This window comes from Panthera onca, chromosome X (assembly GCF_046562875.1).
Source record: "Panthera onca isolate mPanOnc1 chromosome X, mPanOnc1 haplotype 2, whole genome shotgun sequence".
Lineage (NCBI taxonomy): Eukaryota > Metazoa > Chordata > Mammalia > Carnivora > Felidae > Panthera > Panthera onca.
The window spans coordinates 16,113,918-16,138,797 of NC_138357.1; the positions used below are offsets into that span (position 1 = coordinate 16,113,918).

General features: G+C 41.3%; 2 protein-coding genes across 3 annotated transcripts in view; one reads left to right on the forward strand and one right to left on the reverse strand.

Annotated features, from left to right (window-relative positions):
- SLC9A6 (solute carrier family 9 member A6) overlaps positions 1-7,931 on the reverse strand; it is a 62,792-nt gene extending 54,861 nt beyond the window's left edge. The window contains exon 1 of one of the 2 annotated variants that reach the window (XM_081792937.1): positions 7,687-7,931. Coding sequence is in view for 1 of the 2 variants with exons in the window: in XM_081792935.1 (XP_081649061.1) it covers positions 6,510-6,534 (25 nt within the window). In the remaining variant the exon portion in view is untranslated. Of the gene's footprint in view, positions 1-6,509; positions 6,645-7,686 lie in introns of those variants that run through there. The other variant, XM_081792935.1, reaches the window with a different exon arrangement.
- A 613-nt stretch (positions 7,932-8,544) lies between these two features.
- On the forward strand, positions 8,545-19,674 carry MMGT1 (membrane magnesium transporter 1). Its single transcript, XM_081792940.1, has 4 exons — positions 8,545-8,955; positions 12,816-12,868; positions 14,839-14,942; positions 16,593-19,674. The coding sequence occupies exons 1-4, from the start codon at positions 8,877-8,879 to the stop codon at positions 16,750-16,752; spliced, it is 396 nt and encodes a 131-aa protein (XP_081649066.1). The 5' UTR covers positions 8,545-8,876; the 3' UTR covers positions 16,753-19,674.
- Positions 19,675-24,880: the final 5,206 nt, after the last annotated feature.

Sequence of the window (24,880 nt, forward strand, 5' to 3'; positions counted from 1 at the left end):
GAGGAAGGGAGGCACAGAATCCAAAGCAGGCTCCAGGCTCGGAGCTGTCAACACAGAGCTCGAGCCCACAAACCGTGAGATCAGCGCTGTGAGCTGAAGTCTGACGTCGAACCTAAGACTGAGCCACCCAGGTGCCCCTCAAAAACTAGAACTGCTTTGAAATGAGCTCATTCCCCCCACTACAGACCTGAATGCTTTCTGAAAATGTTCATACCATTTCATACCATTAATGGTATCCAATTCCTATTATTCTGCTTAGTAGAGGTCCTGATTCTCAAACTCCTTTTTTTTTTTTTTTTTTTTTAAATCTCATGGCCATATAACCTCCTTGCTAAGGCAAATAACATCCAGGCAACTCCAAGATACCCCATTTTGGACTCACTTCCACTAACCAGCTCTTTAAGTTCTGTGAGGATAGTGAGCTGGGAAAAAAAAAAAAAAAAGACCTAGAACAGGTGTTCAACTCCAAATTCTGGCTCTGTCGCATCAGGAACTATCCTAGGGACTCTGAGCCCATTTTCTCCTCTTAGTACCTGTGTCCGTCAGCATTCCCAAGAAACCTCGTGGCTGCCTGTCCGCTATACCCTGGCTCCAGCCTAACCACACTGCCCTGTGCACGCAGGGCTAGACTTTAGAGAAGCTAGAAGCCCAGGTGAGGATCCTTCCCGGTCTCCCCACTGCCCCATCCCCAGACCTGTCTTGGTCACTCCAGAAGACCAAGAAAATTAGTTTACCTGTTTCTTCAGGCCTAACCACCTAATCCCAGGCCGTTTTGCCTCAGCACAAATCATTCTTTTAGTGTCGGGAACTTGAAAAACACCAAAGTCACAGACTGCTTCCCTGACCACACAAAGCAAATGTCTTCAAGCCCCAGACTCTGCCTCTGTTTACAGGCCCCAGAAACTTAGTAGCCCCTTTGAGCCTTCCCTCCTTTTTCACTGTGAAAATCAAGACCCTCAAGAAGACTCCTCACCGTCTTTACCCCGCAACCTACTTAAGTATCTGGTTAGGGCCCCTCCTTTCTTCTCTCCTCCAGCCTCAGGTGAAAGAGGTGCTTCCTCCTCCCTGATGAAACCACCTACACTGCAGTCTGTACTCCGCATTCTGTGACCTCCTTCCTGCCTCTTCCAGGATCTAGTCCGATAATCATCTCTCTCCACTGTTTGCAATGGCTCCTTGTCCACTATCTTTCTTTTTATTGAAGTATAGGTGACATACGCCATAGGTTACATTGTTAGTTTCAGGTGCCCAACACAGTGATTCCACAAGGCTATGCGTTATGCTGTGCTCACAAGTGTAGCTCCCATCTGTCCCCATGCAGCGCTATTATAATACCACTGACTACATTCCCTATGCTGTACCTTTCATCCCTGTGACTGATTTATTCAAAAACTGGTCTTCCTGTTCTCCCAAACCACTTCCAGATCTCTTCTGAGAAACAGGCCTTTGTCTACACCTGCCTCCACTATCGCACTAGTTCTTTCTCCCCCTCGGTGATGAGCTTCTCAAAAGAGTTGGCTACGTTCTCTACACTCTGATCCCTTAGTCCAGAGATTAGCAATGTACAGCCAGCTGAATCCAGCCTGCCACCTGTTTTGGTATGACCTGAAACTAGGAATGCTTTATACATTTTTTTTAATAGCTGAAAAAAAATCAAAAGAAGAATATTCTGTGGGAATGCAAGCTGGTGCAGCCACTCTGGAAAACAGGATGGAGATTCCTCAAAAAACTAAAAATAGAACTACCCTACGACCCAGCAATTGCACTACTAGGTATTTATCCAGGGGATACAGGTGTGCTGTTTCGAAGGGGCACATGCACCTCAATGTTTACAGTAGTTCTATCAGCAATAGCCGAAGTATGGAAAGAGCCCAAATGTCCATCAACGCATGAATGGATAAAGAAGATGTGGTATACACACACACACACACACACACACACACACACACACACACACAATGGAGTATTACTTGGCAATCAAAAAGAATTAAGTCTTGCCATTTGCAACTACGTGGATGGAACTGGAAGGTATTATGCTAAGTGAAATTAGTCAGAGAAAGACACAAATCATATGACTTCACTCATATGAGGACTTTAAGAGACAAAACAGATGAACAGAAGGGAAGGGAAACAAAAATAATATAAAAACAGGGAGGGGGACACAACAGAAGAGACTCATAAATATGGAGAACAAACAGAGGGTTGCTGGAGGGATTGTGGGAGGGGGGGATGGGCTAACTGGGTAAGGGGCATTAAGGAATCTACTACTGAAATCATTGCTTCACTATATGCTCACTAATTTGGATGTAAATTTTAAAAAATAAAAAAATAAAGTTTAAAAAAAAGGATAAAAAAAGAATATTCTGTGACACGTGAAAATGATGTGAAATTCACATTTCAGTGTCTATCAGTAAAGGTTTATTGGCCACGACCATGCCCATTTGTCTGCTTATGGTCTGTGGCGGCTTTTGCACTATAAGGCAGAGTTGAGTCGTTGCCAAAGAGACTGTGGAGCCTGCAAACAGCCTAAGCTATTTGCTGCCTGGTCCTTTATGGGAAAGGTTTGCTGACCTCTGCCATGGTCTCCACCAGTTATCCTTCCATACTTCTACTAGAGGGATCTTTCTGAAGCACAAATCTGATTATATATAGCACAGCCCAGCTCCAACCTCCCCCCCCCCCGCCCCCACCATTGTCTTCGGTTCTGGCTGCTTAGCGTGGCACACAACACTCCTGAAGTCCTGACTTCCGACCACTTCTTTACCTCCTAGCCCATCCTTCTCCCCAAAATATATGTTGCTTCAGCCATTCTGAAGTCATTGTAGTTTCCCAAATGCTTCACGTGCATTTCCATGCACTCCCTCTGCCTGAATGTTCTTCAACCCTTTCCTCACCTAACTTCTGCTCACCTGACAAAACTCAGTTTAAAGCTCTCCAGGATGCCCTCAGGCTGAGTGTGGCGCCCCTTGTATGAGCCCCCACAGCCCCTTGCGCAACTCTCTCTTAAGCCTTCCTGAAGTATTTTCATGCTTGATTTACAGATCTGTTACTCTACAGGTCATGGGAACCTTGAGGGCAGTAACCAGGTGTTACTTATTTCTTTACCGACAGCACCTAGCATAAAGTCTAACCAAAACAGGTATTCAATAAAACACATCTGGGCATCCATGACTGTCTCTCAAATTTAACTGAGTACCAAGGAAATCACCATGTTTGCAGAGGACATTAAATTCTCTTAGCAACATAGACTCGGTTCAAGGACTAAACTGAAAGAGGACTTTACAGTACTGGGTACAAGGTAAGTGTTCAGGAAATACTTGGTCACTGAAAAGTGTAGATAAGTTTAGCCTCGCGGTTAGCACAGTCCTCGGCTTACTGGATGTGCTTGATAAACGTTGAGTTGATTAATTCCTGTGTTGGGGGAAATGCCAGAAACTAAGCTGAGGCCATACCTGGAAGGTCTTTATGCTGCAGACATTTTTAACTCATTCATCTCCCTGGTCAACACTTCCCCAGTGATGGGGCGCCTGGGTGGCTCAGTTGGTTGAACATGTCTTTTTCTCAGCCCAGGTCATGATCTCCTGGTTCGTGGTATCCAGCCCCGCCTCAGGCTCTGCGCTGTCATTGTGGAGCCTGCTTGGGATTCTCTCTCTCCCTCTCTCTCTGCCCTTCCCCCACGCTCCCTCTCTCTCAAAAGAAACTTTAAAAAAAATCTTAAAAAAAAAAGATTCTCTCTCTCTCTCTCCCTCTGCTCCTCTCCCCTGCTCGTGCATTCTCTAAAATAAAAAATAAAAAATAATAAACCCCAAACTTCCCCAATGTTAATTTGACAGCAGAAAGGGGCAGGAGGTGAGGCCAGTTGAGAAGTTAGAAAGGTGAGAAAAAAGTGGTTAGAACAGTAGTCTTGCTGAAAAGTCAGGGGGCCTTAACTTATCGGTTGCAGTAGGAATGGAAAAGGGAGAAGGGAGGCTGGATGCAAGAGCCAATGCAGATGTAGGATTAACCCGTCTTTGCAACTGATTGGCTGGGTAGACTGGGAATGCTTGAGGGAGAACGACTGGAAGATGACTGGAGGGTTTTGAACCTGCATAACTAGAAAACACAGGACTGCTGGTAGCGTTAAGATGGGAGGCAGGAGGTACAGGTTGGCTCTGGATAGGTCGGTTTTAAGGGACCAGCGGGATGGCCAAGTAGAGGGTCTGCAGTTCACGAGTGAAGTCAGGACCGGTTAAAGATTTGGGAGCTATATGCACAATATTGAAGTTATGGGAGTTCATGTGTTCTCCAAAGAAGGGAAGGTAGAAAGAGACCCGGTTTTGGGGCAGTGCTATAGGGAATGCCTATATTCAAGAAGTGGGAGACTGGGGCGCCCGGGTGGCTCAATCGTTTAAGCGGCTGACTTGGGCTCAAGTCACGATCTCACGGTTCACGAGTTCGAGCCCCACGTTGGGCTCTGTGTTGACAGCTCGGAGCCTGGAGCCTGCTTCAGATTCCGTGTTTCCGTCTCTCTCTGCCCCTCCCCTGCTGATGCTCTGTCTCTCTCTCAAAAATAAATTAAAAAAAAAAACTATAAAAAATTTTTTAAAAAAGCGAGAGAAAGAACAGGTCACAAATATCAGTTAGGACCTGGTATAATGCTGGAGTTTTCCATTTATTTTCTAAATGTACCAGCTCAATGTGCTAAAAAAAAAAAAAAAGCATATAAGACCTCTGGTGCCATTTTCAGTGCCAAGGCTACTTGAAATGAATAATCATATTAACCTCAGACAAGTAACCTAGGATACTTCGTGCAGATGTGGTAATGAAACCCCAGGAGAGTTATTAGTAGCTCTAGAAATGGTCCAGAGAAGAGCAATTAAAATCACCAAAGGTGAGACGCAACTGATGTTTCAGGAAGAACTAAAGGGATAAGGAACCCTTTTAGTCTGGAAAAATATCTAGGAGAGTCAACAGTAGCACAGCAGCAATAATGGCTAGCATTTATTTAGTACTCACCATGTGAGATTATTCCAAACGACTTACACGGATGGTCTCACTCAGTACAAACAACAATCTTTCAAGGTAAGTACTATCATTATCCCCACTTTACAGATGAGGAAATTGAGGCATAGTTAAGTAACTTGCCCAATCTCCCAGATAGTAAAGGAGAAGCCAGGATTCAAATCCAACCTGATTCTAGAGCATATGCTTTTAACCCCAGTGGTATAAACCTTTCAGTGAACAAATCTTAAAGATATGAATCAAGTAATCACAGTCTTGCTTACTAAGATTCAAAACTCTAGATACCAAAGCACCACTCAACACGTTAAGAGGGATACAGCGTTTTGTTTGAATTTCTTACACTGAACATACACTATTTTTGTGAAGAAAAAAGAGATTATGCAATTATCAAGACAAATATTGAAAATAGTAGTTTAGGGGCACCTGGGTGGCTCAGTCAGCTGAGCGTCCAACTTCAGCTCAGGTCATGATCTCACGGTTCGTGGGTTTGAGCCCCACATCGGGCTCTGTGCTGACAGCTCGGAGCCTGGAGCCTGCTTCGGATTCTGTGTCTCCCTCTCTCTCTCTCTCTCTCTCTCTCTCTCTCTGCCCCTCTGCCGTTAGCGCTCTGTATCTCTCTGTCTTTCAAAAATGAATAAAACCATTAAAAAATTAAAAAAAAAATAGTTTACCCAGCAGGTGGTAAAATTCTAGAATTTGTTACCCAGTGAGGTTAGAAGAAGTATAGTTTGAAGAAAGGTTTAGTACCTGCAACAGATATATTCCTCTTCTAGATAACCTGTACAGTCAAAGGGAAAGTGGGTTTTTGAACTAGGTAGGAAAGGACAGAGCATGCTGGATAGAAAGAGAATCTGCATGGGAAATGGCACGTACGAATGGTGTATGAAGTCACTCGCCTCGCTGGGTGACACATAACAAAATGAATTAACTTGAAGACAATTTTGGATTGTGGTGCCTTCACTATACAACGAACGATCCTGGGAAGACTTGATGAGTCTTCGTAAATAACATCTGGGTAGGAAACACTTCAGAGGTCTTTGTCCCCACCTTTAACAAATCCCCATCATGTACCCACTGTGAATATGGAAAATGGCTGTTTCCGTAGGCAAACTAAAGGCACTTCTGGGTTCACCTAGGAACTTAAATGCTCTTTCACATGAAGTTTCTCTTTTGTTATAAGAGTTCATGAACACAGCGCTGCCCCTTGCTGTACCTTGCACCTTTGGGATTAACTCCAACCTGGAATACAATGGATGAATGGACCCAAGGTACTTATTTGAATGATACAGAACTTGGTAACCATGACTATGAATACTTAGGCTTCCCTTCATGTTAAAATCTACAGATAAGACCATTAAAATCCCACTCCATGAATAGGAGTTGACCATTTACTTCTAGAAGATGTGAAACTAGCCTCGTTTCTTTTGCATTCTTTACACGGGTAAGATATTTAAAAGAAGAGAATGGGGCATTCATATTAAGAATGTAATGGAGAAAATCAGGGGCACCTGGGTGGCTCAGTTGGTTAAGCATCTGGCTTCAGCTCAGGTCGTGATATCAAAGTTCATGGGTTTGAGCTCCACATCGGGCTCTGTGCTGACAGCTCGGAGCCTGGGGCCTGCTTCAGATTCTGTGTCTCTCTCTCTCTCTCAATGCCCCCCCTCTACTCACGCTTTGTCTCCCTCTCTCTAAAAAATAAATAAACATTAAGAAAAGAAAGGAACCAGATCTAAGCTCTCTTCAGAAACCTAATAATTTTTCTACTTCAGATAAATTAATATTAGCAGAGACAATTTAGTAAGGTGCCTGAAAACGCTAATTTCAATTTGACCATTGTCAAAGCTAAAACCAAGTTCTTTTTTTTTTTTTTTTTTTTTTTGGTCTTTACCTTTTCTATCTTGCTACCTCCCGGGGCGGAAGGAAGCACTTTCAAATCAGTACAGAAAGATTATTTCCTTGTTCTTCCTGATTGTGAGGTTTATAAATACACCTACATTTGTAAGGAATACGTTATACTGTACTTGATATTGATCGAGTACTGTGTCAAATCTTGGCTTAGAGGTGAAAAAACTGGAGCAGGCCCAGAGAAAAATAATGACCATAATTAAGGGTTTGGAAAATGGGATCGAGGACAAAACACATAAAGTTTAGGAAATCTGAAGGCTCTTGGATGCCTTCTTTATTTTCTAATTTTTTTTTCAGCTTTGGGGAAGCTCAAGTATATAAGAAAATGTTCATCATCAATCAAAGAGTTATCAAAATTTAAGAGGGCATACAAGTCCACAGGGATTTTTGAACCCAATCCAAAATAATGGAAGGACTCTTTATAGAGATCCTTTCAAACAAGGATACATCACTCCCCACTTCTTTCCCATAATTCACTCAGCAAACATTGGTTGAATGCCTACTGCATGTGACAGGCAATGTTTCAGGCATGGACAGAAATCTCTGTTCTCTCCAAACTTACGTTCCAGTGTGGGAAGAGAGACAATAAACAAAAACAACACAACAAACATCGTAAACAGGTAAATTATAGAATATTTCAAAAGGTGATATAGAAATAGAGTAGGCTACGGGGAACAGGAATGGGAGATTGCAAATTTAAAGGGGGTGGCCAGGATAGGGATCTTCGAGCACACGACAGTTAGCAAAACGTGGAATCCTGACAGGGCAGAGGGCATTTACCTCCTGATGTGCAGCTTACAACGCTGTGCCTATCAGTTAGGGGGCACTGGAGAAGCTGAGAATGAATTCCGTTTCGGCCACATTAAGTTTGAAGTGCCGCGGGACAGAAATAAGATTAGCGGGTCTGGAAATGCAGATCTGGAGCGAAGGAGAGACGTTTGAGATCGAGACGTCGCTTTGGAATCCCTGTGGTCGAAGCGGTGGGAATGAATAGGTGAGCTCGCCAAAGGAGAGCAGGGTGGAAAGAATTCCAGGGAAGAACCTCACTAATGAATGTCTACATTTTAGGGGATGGACACAAAGACAAATCAAGAAAGGAGAGTATACTTTTTTTTTTTTTTCTGATCAGAGAGAGAGAGAGAGAGAGAGAGAGAGAAAATGGGCCGGCGTCGTTCGCGCCCTTTCATTGCAACCTAACGTAAACTGGCTCCCTCCAGAACAAAATTCTCCCATGGCACCATACCCCCTGGGGCGTGAATCTTCCTTCAAGCCCTTCTGAAAGTAAGGGGAAAGGAACTAACTTTTACCGAGCATCCCACGCATGCCACGTGTTTGGGACTCCAAATCCCGGGATTTTCCTCCTCTATACACCCCCCCCCCCCACCCCGCCGCCGCTTCCCTTTCTGCCTCCTTCAGCAGTGTCGGCCCCCAGAAGGCTGAAGCACTGGACCGGCCGTCAGAAAACACACGAGACTTCTGGAGCGAAAAGGCAAAGCAAACAAACAAACCCCCCTGCCAGGAGTAGAGACCCGGGGCCGCCTTGAACCTCCCCCTCCGGCCCTCTCGCCGCCCCGCCCCTCAAGCCCCACCCCGGCCTCTCCGCAGGCCCCGCCCCTTGCCCCGCGGCCCACGCTCATTTGCTGGCGCCCTTCCGTTCCGCTTCTCCATTGATCCGCTTTCGCTTCTTTCTGCGAGGCTCTCGGCTCAGCGCTGCCCCTCGCGGAGAGGCCGCGCGGCGCAGGCTCGGCTCGTGGTCACTCGCGGACCTTATTCCGTGTCGCTTTCCCCTCCTTCCCGGCATTCCTGCTTCCGCTTTCTCACGGCTCTTTGGTTTTTCCACCTCTAAGGCATTTCGCGCCCAGGGGTTCGGTGACGTCATCTGTCTGCGCTGCGCGGACACCCGCCCGTGGAAGAAGGAACAGCTCCGCCGCCCTTCGCCTCTTTTGTTGGGCTGCCGCTCCTCCGGAATCATGGCGCCGTCGCTATGGAAGGGGCTGGTGGGCGTCGGCCTCTTTGCCCTAGCCCACGCGGCCTTTTCCGCTGCTCAGCGTAAGTGCCGGGGTGGGGTGGGGGCGAGACCGCGGCCGCTCCTGTGCGGGACTCCGGGGGCGGTGTGTGGGCGCACGCTGAGGGAGTGTCGGACCGAGTTTCCCGGGGATGGTCATTTGAGCCCTTAGAGTTGGGGGTGACTCCGAGAAGCGGCGCGGGGCTTGAGTTTGAGGAGACGGGCACCTGAAATTGCAGCAGGGATGGGAGGGGAAGGGGGTGCCTGGCAGAGGGCTCTGAGCTGGCTGCAGGGTGGGCAAAGAGGGAGGCCGTGGGGCTGCAGGGTGGCCAGAGAGGGAGTTGGCCCGGAATCCGTGACGAGTGATGTCAGATCCAGCGTGGGGCTGAGCAGGCTAAGTGTCGGCTTGAGGACCTCTGGTGCTCATGGTCCCATGACAGCTAGGCGGACAGCATCTTGGGCGCTCCTGGGCTGTCCAGGCGGAGACTGAGAAGTTAAATGACCGTTTGCCTTGTGGGGGCACTGTGTTGCAGGAGAAAGGGCACTGGACCGGGAGCCTGGAGGGCTGGTTCCGAAAAACTTGCTTTACCACTAAATCTGTATGACCTTGGGCAAGTCATGTCCCTTCTGTGAGCTTTCACTGAGGTGGATTTTAATTCTTGCCTTTCCTGTGTCACAGAGTGGTTGGGAAATTTAAAAGCAAACAAGTAAAAGTACTTTAACATACCAATACGGTTGTATCGTGGAGAAGAAACTTGGAAGGCCAACAGACGAGGTAGTGCAGTCTTTAGACAGCGGATCCGTTTTTAGGTCTTTCTTCTCTTCTAGACCAGGGGTCAGCAAACTCTGGCAGGTGGGCCAAATGCAGCCTCTCTCCTGTTTTTGTAGTCAGCTACACATAGTTTCACATTTTTTAATTTGTTGGGGGAAAAAGCAAAAGAATATCATTTTATGATCCGTGACAGTTATAAAAAATAAAAAAAAATCTAAGTTTCAGTCTCCATCGATAAAGTTTTACTGGCAGACAGCCACACCCATTCATTTAGGTGTTGCCTGGCTGCTTTCTAAGTGGGGAGTTGAGATGTTGACACAGACAGTGTGGCCTGCAAAGCCTAAAATATTTATTATTTGACTCTTCACGGGAAAAGTTTGCTAACCTCTGTCCTAGCGCACGTGGGCAGCTCAATCCATTGCTATGATCTGTCTGCCTAGCATAATCCTCCCCACAGTAGGTACTCAATAAATTTGTTAAATGAAGGAAGTGAATTTAAAGTTGAACTTTATTCGTTTGCTAGATTACTTCCCATCTTCAGGAGTAAAGTAGAAAATGAAATGTGAATTCCTTCAAAGCTTTAATTTTTTTTCAAGATAAAATCTTTTGTTCTGTTTATTATACACAGTTAAAATGACCCAGCTATTTTCACTACTTTTTTCATGCATGTATTATGACATGACATTTGTCTGACAGAAATTCAGTTTTATTTTTTACGTACATTTTTATTTTGAAATTTTAGATTTGCAGAAAAGTTTCAAAGGTAGTACAGAGATACCGTATACCCCTCGCCCAGTTTCCCATATTGGGAACATCTTCTCTTACCGTGGCATATTGTCACAACTGAAAGACTGACACTGGCATATTACTGTTAACTAAAGTCTAGCTTTTATTTGGATTTTACAAGTTTTTCCAATAAGGTCTTCTATTCCGGGAATCAATCCAGGGTATCACGTTACATTTGGTTGTCTTGTTTCCCCAGTCTTCTCTATTCTGTGACAGCTTCTCCAAAGCTCCAATCTTTAATGATAACAATAATAACAGCTAACATTCATTACGTGCTTACCATGTGCCAGGCGCTGAACTAAGCACTTTATGTGTATTATATAATTCAGTCCTACCAAAAGCGCTGTGAGGGAGGTAGCTGTTGTTATTATTTCTTTTGAAAGATGAAGAAGTTGAGACGAACATAGCTAGGAAACTTGCACAAACTGACAGAGATGATACATGGCGGGGTCAGGATTCAAAGACAAGCAGTTTGGCTCTAGAGCCTATGTGCTGCACCACTTTATGAAATTCAGTTTCATGTAATTGGTTGAAATTGCTCTGTGCTTAGGTGCTAGAGGTACAGTGATGCCCTGGGGAAGTTCAAAGTCAAGTGCAGAAACAAATGGATCAATAAATAGTCACAATAAAGTAATATAGATGCTATGCTGAAAGTACATAAGGATGCTTGGAGATGGGCCGGGGGTGGGAGGTGAGAGACAAGGAGGTTAAGGAACATATCTCAGAGCCTTGCTGCCCAAGTGTGTTTAACAGACCAGCCTCGAGGGAATCACCTGGGAGCTTGCTAGAAAGGCAGAAACTCAGGTCCTGCCCCAGAGTTTATTGAATACTAATCTGCATTTTAATAAGATCCTCAGATGATTTGGTTGTGCAGTCCTTTGAGAAGCGCTACTGTAGACGAGATTAGGGTACTTTTGAGTTCTGCGTCATTCTGTACAGTTGGCTTCGGCGTTGGAATTTTCAGAGTTCTAGAGCGAGGAGATCATGGAAGTAAGTCCGACTCCTTCATTTTACAAATGAGGAAATGCCTGGTTAGAGGTAGTGTTAGAGTCAGATTAGCCTTCATGCAAAGAAGAAGGCTGGCTGGGAATCGAACTGACAGTAGGAAGCTAGCCAAACCTATTTTTGGTACTGGCTGGATGTTTCTTTTACACCGGTCCTTATGTTAAACCCATAAGATAAAACTTGAGAAATGTCTGTAAGTGCACTCTTTTAAGGGTCACTACATGTTCCCTGACAGCAGTTTGGGTTTTTTAGTCCACAGCACATTATTAAATAGGGCTTGTGCAAGATTCTTCTAGAGTTAGAGACTCGTGTTTCCGGTGAGATGAGAATGCCTTGTGGCATTTGTCACTGCAGTGGGGCCTCTTTATAATGCTTATGTTGCAAAAAGACTAATATTTACCTTGGAAGCTAATTGTGTCCTGTCAGACCGTAGCAGCGGATAGCAAACTATTGTACTGTAGCAATGCCCATCTTTGCTGCAATGAGCTTTGTTATGGCAGAATGGCTATCATGTATCTTACTTAATCTTCACATTATCCCCATTTTACTGTTGCAGAAACATGGGCAGTTGAAAAATAGATACTGTATTTCTTTGACACTCAGACACACGTCCCTTTCCAAGTCCTTCATTCTAACATTCTGAAATTGAGATACATGTTACAACTCATGGTGATGGATGTCTTCGGGTTGAATGAGATAAACTCAATGACAGTAAGTTGAGGAGCTGGTTTTATGATCCAGGCTTATCAGCTTCCAAATCCTGATGCTTTTCTTTCCTACCTTGCTGCTTCCTGAGGCTAAGGCAGCAGCGGAATTGTAATTTAATCGGAGAGGCAGAAATTGACATCCTGGAATTTCACCTGTTCTCCCACTGCTCCAACATATTCTGGCAGGAGAAAAACATATCCATACCGGTATTACTTGGTCCATACTATGTGATGGTGGTGCTACTTCAGAGTTGAGATTTTCTGTAGGCTTATTCGTTTTTAAATAATTGTGATTTCTTTGACCCGTTAGCGAAAGAAACAGTTTCAGAGGATTCTAGTTTTCCTATAGTACTGAAAGAAAGAAAAAAATATGGTTTTAGGTATTTCTTCCTTGTACTTGCTCACCTTTCACTCTTTCTGTGTTTTATAAGGTGACAAAGCAGGTCGTGATGAAAATAAAATAGTTCAAGATCAGGCTGACTGCCTTAGAAGATAGAGGTTTTTGAGGAATCCGGGATTAGCGTTGCTTTATGTAGCATATTAGTCGGCCGCTTCTTTGGTGTATTGATTTGCTTGCATTTTAAGAAAGAAAAATGGGCTACAATTTCCTTAATGGTATGCTTCTGGTTTATAGATCGTTCTTATATGCGATTAACAGAAAAGGAAGATGAATCACTGCCAATAGATGTAAGTTGGTCATTTATATTCCGTTAAAATATATTTTAAAAATTAGCCACATAGCTTATCATAATTTTTTACTGGTTTTTATTCTCATAAAATTTTCCAGACATGAAATAACATCTGTTTTCTACTTTTTGTCACTCATTGTAAAACCCGAAGATTTGGAAACAAAAGATTTCTGTGTTTGGTTTCTAGAACTGTAGTTTAAATAGTCATTCTTGAAGTTTCTCCGTTCATAGTCTGAGACGAACTTAAAAAGTTGATTATTTGGCTTCATTTTTTAGCAAAGTTCCTTTTTATGTAAAGTTTAAGAACAAGAAAAAGTAACAACATTGTTTAGGGACATATATGTAGGGGGTAAAAGTAAATAAAAACAAACACGTGTTGTTGGTTTTTTTTAAGCTAAAATGTTACATTAGTTTCACTCACCCTTTTTATCTTTAAAGGATTGTAAATGACACACTAGTAACTTCTTTGTAACAGAATCAAACAGTATGTGTAAAAAGTAAAACCGACCCTGTACAATAAAAGAGAAGTGACCCCACTGGTCAGCAATTCTGCTTCTACTCCCAACAGTTTGGAGTATGTCAGTGGTTCAGCCCTCTTCCTGTGCACAAACAGTATTATCTTTATTTACATATGTACAGTTTTACCTAATCAAAACAGTTTTTCTTTTAAAAAGTTGTTATCTCTGTGTGTATATGTATGGTTTGATAATTAGCTCTTTATTACCTAACAGTATATTGTGACATAATTTCATGATAAGTCATTGATTTACCACATTCTTGTTAATGGTGCCTGTGATTACATTGTATGAAATAGGTCTTGGTACACTGGTGGGGGAATGTAAATTGGTATAACATGTGATATGAGTTTTAATTTAGAAAGTTAAGAGTAATAGCTTGTGGCTAATTTTGACTTTAGTTGTCTGTAATGAAAGTTTTGATAGATGAGACTATTAACTCACTCTCCTATCACCTTTGCTTTGTGGTGGATTAACCCCCCCCACCACCACCACACATGTATTCATTTATATCTATTTAAAATACCTTGCTGCTGTTTACAAATTGGGAAATTTGGAAAATACAGAAAAATCACAATCAAGAAAATCAAATGTGCCTGTAATCCCATGTTGGTTAATATCAAACATTGCAAGTTTCTGCTTGCACAACCACTTTGGAAAACATTTTGGTATTACCTAATAAAGTTGAACATGTGTATACTCTCCCCCAGTGGTTCTACTCCCATGTACCAGGAGACATACACCAGGATATCCATACTGACATTTTAAAAGTAACACACAGGAAACAGCCCCCGTAGCCATCAGCAGTGGAATGAATAACTTTTGGAATATTCATATAATGTAAAACATGATGATAATGAATGGACTACAAGGATACATATACTACAATAGGGGTGAATCTCACAAGAAAGTCCAAAAATGGGAAAAAGGAAGCAATATACATTTTAGAGGTACATACATAGCTGGTAAAATTATAAAGAAAAGCCTCAAAAACTGGTTAATCTACAGTTCAGTACAATAGTTCACCTTGAGGGAAGGGTGAAGGATATAACTGGAGAGGGACATGTGGGACTTGAAAGGTACTGGTAGGTTTATTTCTTAAGCTGGGTGGTGGGTCAGGGGTGTTCTTTTTATACTCAATGATATTTAACAATAATACATTTAAAAATTCTTAGTTGCTCTTGGAAGCAGGTAACCATTGATAACTGAGTTCTGAATGGCTCAGTACCTGTTTGCTATTTGAGAAGACCCAGAAGTATCTTTGCAGCCGATCCACAGAATGTATAGAAGATTTTGGTGTGTCTGAGTTCAAATTATTTAAAGGGAGAATTGACTCCTTGGTAGGACCTGGGAGAAATACTTGTCAGAGGCTAAAAAGAGATGGAGAGAAAATGGCAAAGTTTTATGATAATATTTGTATGTTATTTGATAATCTCAATCTTTATACTCACAGATAGTTCTTCAGACACTTCTGGCCTTTGCAGTTACCTGTTACGGTATAGTTCATATTGCAGGGGAGTTTAAAGACATGGATGCCACTTCAGAACTAAAAAATAAGTAAGTCCTTCCCTTTTCATAGGCATTTAGTTTCATAGGAGTTTTGCTTCATTTACATAATTTAAAATGTGTGTTTTCTGGTACATAAAAGTTGGTTTTGTTTTTACATTTTGATTATGCAGCTCGTTTGAGTAGTGAGGTGAAAATACCGAGGCAGTGTTTGATGAGATGGAAAAATGAAAGTCGTATGACAGATTATTGACAGTAGACTAAGATGTGTTATATTTGCTTAAAATTATTTATTGGTTTGACGGATGGAAAGAAATAGACGTATAGGAAGATATCCCCTCAGAAATTGTTTCCTTTCATCCTTCCTCTTTTTCCTTCCCTTTCTTTCCTTCCCTTCCTTTCCTTCCCTTTCCTTTCCTTCCTTCCTTCCTTCCTTCCTTCCTTCCTTCCTTCCTCCCCCCCCACTCTCTTTATCCACTTGTTCCAGCTCAGTCTTTGGAAGAATAGGGGTTTTCTGTTTCCTCTACCACTTGAACCTAGTCTGTGACATAGACTCTGCTCTCTCGCCCTTTCCTCTTCCTGGACTACAGTATATTTGTTATTTTGCTTTCTTTTTTCTCCTGTACTTCTAAGCTATGTCCTTGAGCTTTGCTTGCTTTTTCTTTTCCATATTTCTTACTGTCATGAAATTATCCTTGTACCTTTGTTCAGTTCCATCTCTGGACTTCACCCACCTTCTTGAACCTGGAAATTTTAACCCTTTACAATGTGTCCTCAGAAGGATTCACAGTGAGCATTTATTTGTTAGAGGAAACCCACCCCCTTGTTACTTTTACTTTTCAATTTACATTTTGAATAGTCACATCTCAGGCTTCCTGTTTTACGTGGGAGTATGCTTGGATTTTTAGGTGGGCTGACTTTGAGATGTGAATTTTTATCGAGGCAGAGTCCTTCTTTCTCCAGGAAAATAATGTTTAAACAAACCAATACTAAAAGCCATACACTTAGGTGTTTGTGAACTTTTTTAGACTATATATATATATATATATATATATATATATATCTTGCTGAGAAAATAGAAAGGATACTCTACTATCACCACCCACTGTAGTTCTTACAAAGAGTCTACCAAGAATTGCAGGCAGAGGGCCAGGAAAGAAGTAAAACAGAATGGCATTAAGTAGGTGGTAGCAAAATATATAAATTTAGTAGGTGGTAGCAAAATGTATGAGTTTGGACAACAGAAGGTACAGAAGGGCCAAAAGGAGCTTTTTGTTGTACTTGAAAGATTCTTGGAAACAGATCTGTGAAACGATCGTATTGCTTGAGTAGTGAGGGCCAAATGAAAATAATCAAAGGTAAAATCTGTGTACTGGTTTTTAAAAAAATTTTTGGCATGGCTAGCTAGTGTAAGATTTATAGATGTGATTACAGTTGAGCGATGATTCGTGCTATTATTCATAGAAAGGAATGGCTGAAAGACAAATTTGAGGGCTTTATGTTTCTTTCCCAGGCTTCTTATTGTCCTTGCGCAGGAAAAAGAAATGAAACACAGTATGATTATAGCCTGTTTATAGCCTGATTTCACGGATTTAAACTTAGTTAAGAGCAAATTCATAATTCATTAGAAGCCTGCTTGTTTTCAGATAGGCTTTTTGACAGGTTTATCTAAAGTGGATGCTCTTTGTTTTTTCTTTTAAGGACATTTGACACATTAAGGAATCACCCATCATTTTATGTATTTAATCATCGTGGTCGAGTGCTGTTCCGGCCTTCGGATACAACAAACTCTTCAAATCAAGATGCATTGTCCTCTAATACATCATTGAAGTTACGAAAACTTGAATCACTGCGTCGTTAAGATTTTTACAGATTATAATAACAGGACAGGACACAGAGCTGGAATATTGGAGTTTGGGGTATAAAACACTCCCCCCCCATCATCAGTATTTATATTATATTGATTTTTCAGACCTAATTAAAAAGAGTCTATGGCCCTTGTTTGTACACTGTTAATCAAATCATTATGGAGTATAAGTTATCTGTGAAATGAGTCTTTGAGCTTTCATAGAGAGAATTCCTTTTTCCACTTAAAAGAAATTCCTATCTTTTGTAAAAGTCACTGTTTTGAACACATTTCTTTGAAAAATGTTGATGATTTTGTAACTATTTATTTTCTTAGATTTCTCTTCTTTTGCACTTGAGTTTTTGGGATCCTTTTGGCAATAATGTGACTACTGCATTTTGCAGCACGAATGATAGTAGAAAGGTCTTTGGTTCTTAACAACAAATGGACTTCTCTCAAGAGACCAAAATGGTGACTTAGCAGTTTTTCTGACGCCCCCTAAACAGTGGCTCTGCTCCAGCAGATACATGCCAGTTTTTAATTTCTCACGACCTCTCACCCCGCCCCACTCCCGTATACCTTCCCACGTCAGCTGTCTTGTGCCATCACTTCTCTGGGGTTCTGTGTGCAGTGAGCGATTGTGTCCGAAATTCTTTGTCATAAGTAGGTTTAACAAATTCAACTTGCCGTAAAGCTACTTGTGTTCTCTTCATTTATCTGTCAGAAATTTCCCTAACCAATTATGTAGTTTAAGGATAGCTGCAGATAGACCAAAAAGACCATTCATGGTTTCATTAATTATCCTGTCTGCAGAAGAATAGTAATCACAGAAGAAAGCCCATGACTGGTCATTAGCCTGTTTAACTTCTTCGAAGACTCTGTTATTTTACTGCATACTAAACTAGTGAATTAGTAAAACTAAAGGAAAGTTCTCATCAGAGGTCAACTTCCAAGGCCTCGGGACAAATGTGTTTTAAATATTTGGAACTAATACCTTTAATTAAAAACAAGGTCATTTAAGAAATTGTTTTATGGCTTCGGATTTATAGCAGGCTTAGAGTTTTCCATCTTCATTGTGTGCTGCTGAAGGTAAGGATGAGAGTACAGAGGAGACTTTGTTTTTTTTGTTTAGAAACAGTAATTTTAGGTTCGGGGAAATTTGGCTAGCTCTTTGATCTGCAGGGAGCGTCACATTGTTTTGTAGAGAAGGTTGCTTTTGTTGAACTGTGCAGGTATGAAAACATTGCTTTTGTTGAATTGTATAGGTGCAAAGGGAATAACTGTGCAGATTTGAAAAGGAAATATGCTTTAGGCAAGAGTCGTAAGGTGCCCTTATGCCTGGTGGCATTTTTCCCATTAGAAACGAACCTCAGCTCTTCTATTCTGCCTGGTAACACACAGCCCCAAAGCACGAGATTATTTCGTCATTGAGTTTTTATTGTCGTTTAGTTTTGTTTTGCCAAGCCAGTCTGTCTGTGGAACACTGACTCTGCTCTCTAAGGAGAACAAAGTTAGAAATCTGCTGATAGCCTAGAATAATTTAGAAATGAATGAACAGTGGAATTCAGGGGTTAATGTGGTTATAATGTAAATCAAAATAGTGTGTGAGAAGGCAGCTCCTTATATCAGGCTTGTCTACCATTTCCTCAGGTATGACTTGACTTGCAAGAGCCTCTTTTCTGCTTTTTGGGGGCTGTCTTCCTTTTTTAATATTCACATACCTTCGATGCTGCCATTTAAAGGGTATAGTTCAGTGGTTTTGTAATATATTCACAAAGTTGTATGACCACCACCACAGTGAGTTTTAGAACATTTCTGTCACCCCCAAAAGAAACCCTGTACCCTTTGGCAGGCACCTCTCATACCCCACCCCACCTCCCAGTGCCTCCCAGCCCCGGGCAACCACTAATCTGCTTTCTGCCTCTATAGATTTGCCTATTCTGGTCATTTAATATGAGTGGATTCGTACAGTGTCTGGTCTTTTAGTGACTGGCTTCTCGAGTGTAGTTTTGTTGCACGTGGAGTGAGCGCGTCTCCTCCCGAGAACCGTGATTTCTGTGGAAGGAAGTGGTTGGTAAAATCAGTGGATGTGACTAGGGAGGGCCAGACACTTACTTGTTTTTTAGTCAGTTTTAGGCTGAATAGTTTTTCCTCGTAACCAGTCACTCATGATCTACTACTATTTACAAGATTTTGGCTAGGCTCTAGAATGGATATTGAAATCTTTGCCTGCCCAGTCAGGAAAGTCCAAGTAAAAATCATGCCAAATATTTTGGCAGATAATTGACATAGTTTTCAGGTGCGTCTAACTTTGTTAGCAGGTGTGTATACCTCAAGCCAGATGAGCTTCCCAAATTTCTTCTTTACTTTCCTCCCGTGAATTTCTGTTTCCGTTTTCAAGTATGTACCATAGGACTAAAGCTGATTTGGATGCATCGTAACTGTGCTAAATGAATTAAATTCAGAATTTTATTTATAATACTTTGAGACCGTCCACGACTACCTAGGGTAGTCCAAAAATGTAGTGATGTGAGCTAGTTAAGCCTGCAGGTGACTGCCAATTTTAGAGACGTTCAGAAGCGTGTACTCAATATTGAAGGCTCGCTAGAATATAGCAAGACACTTCTTAATAACCAGGGAACCAGCCAAATGCTATCGGCTAATGTCCCAGCCACAGACAATGCAGATCGGCGGATTAGAGACCATGATGCTCTGCTAACTCCCTAATGATTGTTTCCTAAGCAGTGTGGCTTATTTTTGAGTGACATGACAGCATCTTCCCGGTTGTATGTGGCCTGTTTCCATGATGTATTGAGTAGTGTTGTTTGTTGTGAACATCAATGCCTGTAACACCAAGCTAAACACCTTCTTTTGGATATGTTTCCTCTCTTTAAATGACCTTGCCCTGTCCAATAAATAAATGATTGTCTCACCCTGTTTTTGGTAGTGGTTTTTGTTTTTGTTTTGTTTTTTAAATATCATTCTCTTCTGCTTCTCTGTCCCCAGAAAAATGTAAGAGCTAATTTTATGACTGTATTTTTTTTTCCAGTGTGATGCTGTTTTACTAAATTCAATGGATACTTCACTTTTTCTTGTACATGTAAAGTCTAATGGCTATTTTGTGTTTTTTTTTAGAGTCAAAACAGAATGTGTAATCTCACTTATATTTATAAATTATCACGTGCCCTTTGGAGTATAAGAATTTCAGTCCGTGAGTAGCAGTGTCCAATCATCCCATTGCAAATTTGTTATAACTTTATACTTGACATCATTATGATTAAAGCATCAGGTGGCCAATCGGGAGTCTGATGAAAATCCAGGGGGAAGTTCTGGTTTGTAAAACTTGGCACCTCTCTGGAGTATTTTGAAAACTAACACCACCAGCATTCAATTCTACCTAGGGATATGTCAAAATAACCTACAAATCAAGTATGAAGTTAATATGCACATGGCAAAAACAACAAATCAGATTGTACAGAAAGGCATGACATTAAAACCTGCCCCCTTCCCTCCCGTGCCTAATGCCCCTCTCCAAAGGTAACCAGCTTAAAGTGTCATGTGTATTTGTTCGGGGATGTCATTATTTGCCAGCAAATATATATTAAAAAATTTTTTACACTAATGGAGTCAGAATGTATACACTCTTCTGTATCTTGCTATTTTTGCCACCTGTGTCTTGCAAGATCTTTCTGTATCAGGCTATACAGAAATACCTCATTCTTTTTAATGACTGTGTGGCGTTCCAGTGTATGAATGTGTTACAAATGTCGAAACACTCATGGGATCTCAGGTTTTCAGTATTTTTCTATGGTTAAACCATACTCCAGTGAACAGACTTGTACATATAATGAGATTACACCCACAGGGTTACTTCCTAGCAGTAGGATTGCTGGGTCAAAGGCTATTTTTCACTTTCAGTTAAGTAGTTATTGCCAAATGGTTCTCCAGAAGTCTTTGCCTAGTTATTCTCCCACATATAATGTATAAGAACAATTATCCCCGAGGCCTATGCCGTTGCTGGGTACTAAACTTAAACATCTGATCATCTGAAACTGAATAAGTGATACCTTGCACCTTACTTCAGCTATATTGCATTTTAATAAAGGATATGGGACACATTTTCATGTTTATTGGTTACTTATATTTCATTTTCTGTGAACTGTGTGGTCATGTTCTGTTTTCTACTAGATGCTTTGTTTTTTATTGATTTGTATGAACTCTTTGTAAGCTAAGAAAATTGGTCCATTGTCATATGTTTAGCAATATTTTCCTGAGATTTATTTATTTACTTATTTATGTAGTTAAACTTCTCAGTCTTTATGGCTTTTGGGATTCATGCCTTGCTTAGAAAGGCCTTCTTTACATTTAAGAATAAATTTAATGTATTTTTCCAGTACTTTTAAGTTTTTTTTTTTTTAATCTTTAAATCTTTGATTCATTTGGACTTTATTTAGGTAGAAGGAGTGAGGTAAGGATTCAACATTTTTCTCCCCAAATAGCTGTGTGGTTATCCCAACTCCATTTTTTGACTTTTTTCCCCCATACTGATTTGAAAAGCCATCCTCATTCATACATTGAATTTATGTATATACTTAGACCTGTTTCTGAGTTCTGAAGTCTGTTGCAAAAATGACCGGGATTTTTCCTACTTATTCATGCATGTTTATATTTCCAGATGGATATTAGTATCGTTTGGTCCATTTCTAGAATCCTGTTGATTATTTTTCTAAAATTGTATTTTGAAAAATTTCAAACTTACGGGAAACGTGAAAGAGTAATAATAATGCCAATATATGTTTCATTTAGAGTCACCATTCCTAATATTTTGCCACTTTTGTTTTTCTCTCCTGAATAGTTTATGGTAAATTGGGGACTTCATAATCACACTTCACGACATCACGACATCCTTAAATATGTCAGTGTGCCATTTCTGTAAGAATGAGTACATTTCCCATTTAACCACAATACAACTGTCACACTGAAGAAAATGGTGAACCATCCAATATATTCAAATTTCCCCATATGTCCCCAGAATGACTTTCATAGCTGCGCCCACCAAGGTTCACACATTATAGCGTGTCTCTCTAGTCTCCTATTTATTTTATTTTATTTTATTTTATTTTATTTTATTTTATTTTACATTTATTTATTTTGAGAGAGAGTGAGCAAGTGAGCACGAGTGGGAGAGAGGCAGAGGGAAGGAGGGAGGGAGGGAGAGAGAGAGAGAGAATATCCCAAGCAGGCTCCACACTGCCAGTGCAGAGCCCAATACGGGGCTCGAACTCACGAACTGTGAGATCATGACCTGAGCCGAAATTGAGAGTCAGATGCTTAACCAACTGAACCACCCAGACGCCCCTCTCGTCCCTTTTAAACAGTTCCTATACCTCTTTTTAAAAAATGATATTTTCCAAATAAACTTTATTTCTCAGAACTGTAAATGTACACAGAAATTGGGAAGATAGCACAGAGTTCCCACATACCCCATGCTCAGTTTCCCCTATTGCTAACATCTTACATTACCATGAGACATTTGATACAATCAAGGAACCAATATTGATACATTGTTATAAACTACAGTTAATATTCAAGTTTCTCCAGATTTTACTTAACGTCCTTTGTGTGTCCCAGGATTCCAGCCAGGATACTGCATTGCATTTAATTGTGATGTTTTCTTAGGTTTTCCTTGGCTGTGGCAGTTTTTTATACTGTCCTTGTTTCTGATGACCTTGACAGCTTTGAGGGATACTGGCCAGGTATTTGGTAAAATATCCCTCTATTGCGATTTGTCTGATGTTTTTACCATTACACTGGGATTACGCGTGCTATTGTTCTATCAAGGGTACATATTTATGAACATGACTTACCACTGTTGATGTAATTCCTGATCACCTAAGTTAGTGTTTGTCAGGTTTCTCCACTGTAAAGTCCCTCTTTTTTTTCCCCATTTCCATACTGTCCTCTTTGGGAGGAAGTCACTATGCATAGCCCACACAGGGAATAGGGACTTCTGCTCTACTTCCTTGAGGATGGAGTATCTACATAAGTTATTTTTGGCATTCTTCCTTTTTTTAAATTTATTTTTATTTTTTTTTATTTTTACATTTATTTATTTTTGAGAGACAGAGAGAGACAGAGCACAAGTGGGGGAGGGGCACAGAGAGAATGAGACACAGAATCTGAAGCAGGCTCCAGGCTCTGAGCTGTCAGCACAGAGCCCAACGCAGGGCTCGAACTCACAAACCTTGAGATCATGACCTGAGCCGAAGTTGGATGCCCAACCGACTGAGCCACCCAGGAGCCCCATTTGGCATTCTTCTGCACCGGAGGTATGTTTCTTCTTTCCCCCTTATTAACTTATTTGGTCATTTATATGAGTTTCGACTCTTGGGTATGTTTTTTTATACTTTGGATTATCATGCAACGCTATTTTGAGGTGGAAATTGCCCCAGTGTTGGACATTGGTAGCTGTTTCACTGGGCTCCTGTGTGTCCCTTTGACATACTCCCATTGTTGCGGATTTTTTCGTTTTGTTTTAAGCACTTCCTTACCTTCTGCCACTACAAGATGTTCCAGGCTCATCGTGTATATTTCCTTCCCCAGTCCTAGAATCGGGCTTTTCTCCAGGGAACCTGAGTCCTTTTCTTGAAGAATGGTATTAGAAACCAGGATCTGGGCCCCAGTGCTGCTGGGGTTTTGTTGCGTCAAGGCCCTTTCAACTGATGGGGCAAGAAAATATATGTGCATACACTAACCTGTGCATATACACACATATATAAATATTTCCATACATAACTGCTGTATCTCTATTATGTGAAACACGAGTTCATACCGACATTCCATCCATCATCACATAAATCATTCGAACCACCTCCCCTTGCTGATCTGCAAACCGCTACTCCCATGCTAAGAAACCTGGCTCCCACGGTCTGCTACCTGTTTACTTGAATTGTTTAAACCCATTATACATGGTTTCAGAATCGTTACCCTGTACTCTCATGGAAAACAACATTCCCAACTACAGCAGTGATTATACATGTTTGTTTGCCATTGGTTTTATAGACCCCACTCATTTCCAAAGTTACTTAGGTCTACACCCCTCCCCTTCAGTATGTTTGCTTCACAAATTTGTAACACAGTTCGATTGCTTTGTCACATTCTGCATTCTATCTTGGGATTCCCCTGACCTAAATGATTTTTAAAAATTTGTATACATCAGTGGCACAAAAACAGACACTCAGCTCAATGAAACAGAATAGAGAATCCAGAAATGGACCCACACACGTATGGCCAACTAATCTTTGACAAAGCAGGAAAGAATATCCAATGGAATAAAGACAGTCTCTTCAGCAAGTGGTGCTGGGAAAACTGGACAGCGACATGCAGAAGAATGAACCTGGACCACTTCCTTACACCATACCCAAGAATAAACTCAAAATGGATGAAAGACCTAAATGTAAGACAGGAAGCCATCAAAATCCTCGAGGAGAAAGCAGGCAAAAACCTCTTTGATCTTGGCCGCAGAAACTTCTTACCCAATACGTCTCCAGAGGTGACGGGAACAAAAGCAAAAATGAACTATTGGGACCTCATCAAAACAAAAACTTCTGCAGAGCGAAGGAAACAATCAGCAAAACTAAAAGGCAACCGACAGAATGGGAGAAGATATTTGCAAATGACATATCAGATAAAGGGTTAGTATCCAAAATCTCTAAAGAACTTACCAAACTCAACACCCAAACAACAAATAATCCAGTGAAGAAAGGGGCAAAAGACATGAATAGATACTTCTCCAAGGAAGACATCCAGATGGCCAACCGACACATGAAAAAATACTCAACATCATTCATCATCAGGGAAATGCAAATCAAAACCACAATGAGATACCACCTCACACCTGTCAGAATGGCTAACATTAACAACTCAGGCAACAACAGATGTTGACGAGGATGCAGGAAAGAGGATCTCTTTTGCATTATTGGTGGGAATTCAAGCTGGTGCAGCCACTCTGGAAAACAGGATGGAGGTTCCTCAAAAAACTAAAAATAGAACTACCCTATGACCCAGCAATTGCACTACTAGGTATTTATCCAAGGGATACAGGTGTGCTGTTTCGAAGGGACACATGCACCCCCATGTTTAT

What these genes read in the sequence shown, in the direction of transcription:
- MMGT1 (XM_081792940.1), top strand. Translation starts at nt 8,877, where the DNA reads ATGGCGCCGTCGCTATGGAAGGGGCTGGTGGGCGTCGGCCTCTTTGCC. An exon ending in GGCCTTTTCCGCTGCTCAGC is followed by an intron (nt 8,956 to 12,815) that starts GTAAGTGCCGGG and finishes TCTGGTTTATAG; the next exon opens with ATCGTTCTTATATGCGATTA. An exon ending in ACTTCAGAACTAAAAAATAA is followed by an intron (nt 14,943 to 16,592) that starts GTAAGTCCTTCC and finishes TTTTCTTTTAAG; the next exon opens with GACATTTGACACATTAAGGA.